Source organism: Orycteropus afer, unplaced genomic scaffold, assembly GCF_000298275.1.
Source record: "Orycteropus afer afer isolate SDZICR_OR568_19922 unplaced genomic scaffold, OryAfe1.0 scaffold00312, whole genome shotgun sequence".
Lineage (NCBI taxonomy): Eukaryota > Metazoa > Chordata > Mammalia > Tubulidentata > Orycteropodidae > Orycteropus > Orycteropus afer.
This window is the reverse complement of record NW_006921899.1, coordinates 1,535,571-1,541,934: the sequence shown is the minus strand read 5'-3', so window position 1 is coordinate 1,541,934 and position 6,364 is coordinate 1,535,571. Positions and strand designations below refer to the sequence as shown.

Below are 6,364 nucleotides of genomic sequence, written 5' to 3'. Positions count from 1 at the left end.
CTTAGGGACCCAAAGAGGGTTGCTATGATTCAGAATCGACTCAATGGCAGTGAGTTTGGTTTTGACTATAGCCCTTGGAAAGCACAGGATATCCCACTAATAGCTGCTGGATGAAAGGGTAATACTAAGATGAAAATGGTATTGCTAAAAAACTTCATTAATGCTGGGAAGATAATGAGTTACACAAAAGAACAAGATATATAAAGAAAATCTACCACCATATAAGAAATTCATAGAAATCTAATTATAGTAGAAAACTTAAGACCCTACTCTGAATAGGACACATTAAATGGAGTAAATATTAATAAAGAGACCATTAGAGCAACTTAATCAACTGGAAAAACCTGACTATCCATCACAAGCGGATGACTTTCGAAAGAAATGGATAATCCTATCTCTTGTAAAACAGCAAAAAAATAAAAGGTGTTTTGCTTTCCCTCTGAAAGCAGTTTTTAAAATGAAGGAAAGCTCTGATAGAGTTAGGCTTTGAAAATACATGTTTAAAATAAAATAAAGTAGCTGAAATTTAGGATTCTCCAGGTTTTTAATTTTCTTTTTTTTTTACAGATGAAATGAACAGTGTTTTATACCATGTTTGCTGGAGTTCTGCTCCACAGCTGTGTTCACGGGAATGCTGTCCACTGTGGTCCACTTCCTTAGTCTTGACTGGGGCTCTTTAATACTGTTCATGTCCATATTTACATTCAAGTTTGAGTTCAAGCCTTAAAAACATACAAATTGCAGAAAATTATAAAAATGTAGCTCATGTTCCTTCCAGTACCACAACTTCTATTTTCTAGAGACACATATGTAACTAATCCAATACTTTCAATCTTGCTTAAAAGGCTTCTTAATAAATACCATCCTGCCAGTGGGACAAATGACAACAGACAAAAGAAACGCAGTCAGAGCAGATGCGCGAGGCTCCAGGGCCCGCAAAGACAGTGTGGGGAGAAAGAGCTGGGGCTTGGCCACCAGAGAGAAACACAGACAAATCTGAAATCGCTACTCTGGCTCTCAATAGTGCAATGTTTTCAAATCATAAAACTATTAATACTATAATTACCCTAACTATGGGAAGCAATTTCTCCATATAATTTTGGTCATTTTCAAATTCCTTGGCAAAATGTTTAAGGAAGCCAAAGTTCATAGTTTATTTCTAATAAAATATAGCCGATTAGCTGATTCCCAAGGGCACCATGCATGAAGAAGAGTTCTATGCAAACTGAACCCTCTGTAGCTGGCCAACCAGTCAAAGGACATCATCACTGAAAAGTGCAAATGTCCTGCTTCAGCAATTATCCCTAATGGAAAGACTGCTGTATCCTGGGGCACAATTTACTCTAACTTTGATGATATGATGATGCCGACCAGGCTGAGATATTCTCTTGGAACAAGGACAGAAATTTGTCTTAGATACTATAATCAGAAAGCTAACCATTAAGCTAGTGTTTCTTAAAGTGTAATCCAGGGACCATCAAACGCCAGAATCACCTGGGATGCTTGTAGAAAAAAAAAAAACAACAGAGACTTTCCAACTGGAGCTGGACCTGTATGTTGCAAGCACACTGACTGGCCCTGATGCACCTAATGCTTCAGAACAAATGGTGTTAAGTTCATGGTTCTGATGGGACTATGTGCAATATTAAGTCTTCCAAACTTAAAAGTTTCAATGATACGAATTTGCCAGTATTATCCAGATATTTGCAAAGAACAGTCAAATATGTCGCTCTCTGGATGCATCAATTACAATAAGGGTTGCAAAAAGTTTTCTCTAAAGGGTTAGATAGTAAATATATTAGACTCTGTGGGCCACAAGGTCACCGTTGTAACTACGCAACTCTGCCCCAGAAGTGTGAAAGCAGCCCCTGACAACATGCTCCTGAAACGGTTTGGCCACATCCCCAAGAAAACTCCAGACAACCTGGTTTAGACAACCATGCTGGTGTCGGCGTCCGTTAAGCAGACTTAATCAGGAAGACACACCTGTGGCTGGAAAGCCAGGACAGGAAATCCCATAGTTAGAAACTTATCTTCCCACTGGCTCAATTCGTATGTCGAGTATGTAGAGTCAGCTTTGTGATAGGTACTTCCCTTTCCTGGTGAAACCAAAACCTCTCACTGTCCCTGGGTGTGCTTTTACTATCAGCCTGTTGTCTCTGGGATCACCTGGTCACCACGCCGCCTTCCTGTGATAACTGACACAGGAACTGCTTTGGAAAGGTAAAGTATACAGAGATTGCTCACAATCCCCAGGCCTCAAATGCAGCTTATGTCTCAGCTGAGAGTACATGGCCAGACCAGGCAGAGCCAAACCACGTCTCAGCTCAGCCACAGAGTGAGGCGGCAGCAGGGGCAAGAGCAGGCCCCAACCTCTATCCACTGTTTTCCACGTGGCTGAGCCAGCAAGCAACAAATGCCTACAAGGAACCACTGTAAGGAAAAAGGAAGATGAGGGAAAGACAGAGCAAATTGAGCAGGGTGTGAACAATCAAGGGTTAAAATAGAATCAACAAGAAAAGGGACTTAAAGAGGGAGAAAATATCCAAGGCTGTCATTTCCACAAGAGAAACGGAATAAAAGCCTGGCTACACAGAAGAAGGAGGAAACGGAAGCTGCTGCGTATCAAGGCAATCCTACAAACGGGACCTTTTCCTCAAAGCACTGCTGCTCACAATTTCTTTGGTGGGCTGTTTCTAATTATAACTGAAGAATTCCTCTCCCCTTCGTACTCTATACTTTAGATATACGGGTCTTAGAAAGCACTGTTTCCTCTGCTTTAACCCACTTGAAATGAGCGTGGAACTCTGCAACAGTATGACCTTCCCTGATGCACGACAACAGGCTGAACCTAGAGGAGGCAACTCTCAGGGAGGGGACGGCCAGTGCGGCTTCACGTGGGGACAGAACCACAAAGTAAGAGAGAAGGGCGCAGAGGTGGGGTACCCAAGCACCAGCGGCGCGCCCTGGCCACGGAGAAACCTACCTATAGGGAAGTTGCTGAAAGCATTTATCGGTGATGGCCCTTTGTGCAACTCAGGTGTAGTGTGGGGCATGACGTTTTCAAGGAACGACTTCATGGCTGGCTGATGGAGCGACTGCTGCTGAGATGGCGGAGTTGGCTGCTTCACCAGCAGGTTTGGATCAAGTTGACGGGACTGCTGCATCATTTGCTGCTGCATACTAAGAGGTCGACCCTTAAAACAGAAAAAGGAGTGGGAAGAAGTCTTTACAGAGTCACACGTATTTCTCTTCACTTTTGAATTAATTGCTTCCTTCTTGGCAGGAAGGTAAATAATCACAGTCTATCGTTCACACGACTTCTGGGCAAAGAGTAGACTAAATAAACGACATATTCAATTATATTCTAATGTATTAAGGCCTTTGTTACAATGGAACTGACGTGAGTTGAGTTTATGAAAATGAAGATGAGCACGGCGGGGGCCCAGGGATCTACCTGCTGGTCTTGCTGCTGCCGGTTACCAGAAGGCACGCTTCTCTGACTCTGCACTCTCTGCTGCTGCGCTAACAATCGCTGAGGAGAGAGTGGGAGGAGGTTGTCATTAGCACACCTTAATATCTCAAGTAGACTAACCTGCAAAGGCATGGCTTGATGCCACCAAAACTACTGCTGCCTCATCTAGTATAACCTCAACCTTGGGTTTTTTGACCTCTAGCCACTCGGCTACAACTCAGTTTTTTGTTTGACCTGAACTCCCATACCATCAGGGAAACTTTTCCTGATCATCCTACCCACCCCTAACCACCCCAGACTTGGCTGGGTCTCTTCCCACAGCATCACATGCTTCTTTGAAACACTCCTCCCACGTAGTGACTGTCTTCCCTGGTAGACCATCAGCCCTCCGAGGGCCCTGACTGAGCCTGCTCTGTCTTCTGGAACGCCTCTGGCACGGAGTCTCATGGTCAGCACACAGCAGACACTTGGTAATGTGCACTGAATATGGCTATTCGTCTCCTCACCTGTAGCTGGGAGATCTGAGAAAGCTGGTTTAGTTGGGATAGCTGGTTCAGCACGGCTACCTGTTGAGGGCCAAAGAGCGGGTTCAGGCCACCATTGCTCGGTGCATACTTCAGCAATGAAACTGGAACCTTAGGATCACAATGGGAAGTTAACAATGACGACAAAGTAACCCAAACTCACTAAATGTACTACGTGTTTTAAACGATCAATAGCACAATCTGTGGGTTGTTTGTAGAGTTATATTCTTTCTTACTTGTCTCTTTGTTCTCCTAACTTATTATTCACATACACTTCCATGGATTAAGTAAACGATGACAGAAGATGCATCTTACACCTGCCAATTTTACTCTGCTATTGTCCTTTCCCCAAAACGCTTAAGAGAAGAATGGTAAATTGGAGATTTAAATGATCTTTGACTTGTTTTTCTCACCATTCCTACATCCTTTTGTACCAATAGCTAATCGAGAATTAGCTGCATCTCAAAAAAATTGCCAACAGGTAGTATCGATCACCCAGTCATCTCGTTTCAAGGTTCTTTTCCAGATAGAGGGAAGAGGACATAGTGAAAGCTATGTACCTGAGGGGAGAGTAATGGAGGAGGCACTTGAGCACGGAGAGTAGGCTGAGATGAACTAAGAGGTTGTGCTGGAGGCTGCTGCATGCCCCGGGGTTGTGCTGCTGTGTTTCCAACACCAAACATACTGGGATTGCCATTCTACAGAAACAAGCGACAGAGAAACCAGTAAGATGCTTTAGGGACAAACATCTCACTAGCACATGGTATTGTTGATTTAAACACAGTTAAGTACACATTAAGAGATCTTATTACTTATACAAAGCATTCAATACAGAGCCTAAAATACTCATGTGAACTTACCTGTCTAACAGAATTCAAGTTTTGCATACCCAGCCCTGCTATGGAGCCAAGGGCCTGGTTAGGTAGTGCACTATTTGAAGGGGGAAGCTTCATGCTTTGACTGGACATAAACTGCATGTTTTGGGATTCATCTGCTACAATGCCATCCTGATTGGACAGACAGAAAGATGTGCAACACCAGCCAAGCAAGCAAGTGGAAGGGAGAAATCATTGCAGGAACAGAAGAGAAGTCACATGACATTCCAGCATCAACAGGAAACAGGCAGAAAACAGAAGAGATCAGATTAGTGTTAACTCTAGAGTACATACAAAGAACGAAACATATTTTATGGGGTAAAGAAGAAAATACAAATGCAGTTACTAGGTTAAACTGAGACATAAAAAGAACAATGAACTACAAATCCAGTAACACTTTATATTATATAAAATGTTCTAAAATAGTAAGGTGAAAATTATGCTATTAAGTCTACTGGTTATTAGCCACAGGGGTAAAAACAAAACAAAGCATAACACACCTTATCAAAGTAAGGACTGCGCTCCATGGAAGACTCTTTGGAAATCTGAGGCCGAGAACCAGGGCCTTTCCCGACCGCTCGATTGTAATCACCAATATTTAGGCTATGTTTATCTATCTCCATTCGTTTGTCTTGTAACATTCCTGATAAAGGCAAAGGACAACATTGTCAAGCAGGACTGACAGACTAACCAGTTTCAGATAAATGTACTGTAGAAAGCCAAATACTTTCCAAAGGGAAATGACTTCTGCCTGACAAGGGTCAGTGAAAAATGCACTTGCATTTCACAAACCTTGCATTTCCTTGGATGCAACAGGGCTCAATCTTCATCTTTTGACTATTTCTCTACAAACTCACTTCCTTCAGAGACTTTAATCACTATTAAGATATCAATAGTCATCTCCATTCACTCACTGCCATTGCATCAGACCCAACTCATAGCGACCCTCCTTGGGTTTCTGAGGCGGTATTGCTACAGAAGTACATTGCCCAACCTTCCCTCCGAGGAGTGGCTCAAATACAGTAGCTGTGACTTCACTCCGGGTTCAGTCCCACTCTTTAACTGCCGCTGATCTGGTCAAATGCCCCACTGTCACCTGTAACACAGGTGAAGCCAAGCACATGGTATCTCCAATCAGCTCTGTTCCTCCACAGGATTTAAACTGGTAGCTTCACTCCCCCAATCATAGAGCCTTGAGGCTTTGGTTTTTGCCTTAAGAAATTGTCCTTTTTTCATTTCTCCATTCTTTATTCGTCACGTTTTCTCAATCTTCAAATCTCATTACTTCTTTGGAACTGCTCTTCTCTGAGATGTCTACCCCCCTCCCTGCCCCCCCCGCCATGACGACTTCCAGGTAAGCAGAGAGGTTTGATGCAAAAGCTGCTAACAACCACAATGCACCGATCTACAGTCTGTTTTTCTTCCTTTGAGAGACTGTGGCTGATCTATATCACTTACCCAACTTGACAGCAATGAGGCTTTTTTTTTTT

General features: G+C 43.0%; 1 protein-coding gene across 1 annotated transcript in view; it reads right to left on the bottom strand.

Annotated features, from left to right (window-relative positions):
* Positions 1 to 6,364, bottom strand: part of TNRC6A (trinucleotide repeat containing adaptor 6A) — a 240,067-nt gene that overhangs the window by 15,488 nt on the left and 218,215 nt on the right. Inside the window, exons 11-16 of the mRNA XM_042782427.1 lie at positions 5,375 to 5,517; positions 4,560 to 4,697; positions 3,982 to 4,110; positions 3,458 to 3,535; positions 2,987 to 3,197; positions 591 to 722 (exon numbers count right to left, since the gene is read on the bottom strand). Of these exons, the coding sequence (XP_042638361.1) occupies positions 591 to 722; positions 2,987 to 3,197; positions 3,458 to 3,535; positions 3,982 to 4,110; positions 4,560 to 4,697; positions 5,375 to 5,517 (831 nt within the window). The remainder of the gene's footprint in view (positions 1 to 590; positions 723 to 2,986; positions 3,198 to 3,457; positions 3,536 to 3,981; positions 4,111 to 4,559; positions 4,698 to 5,374; positions 5,518 to 6,364) is intronic.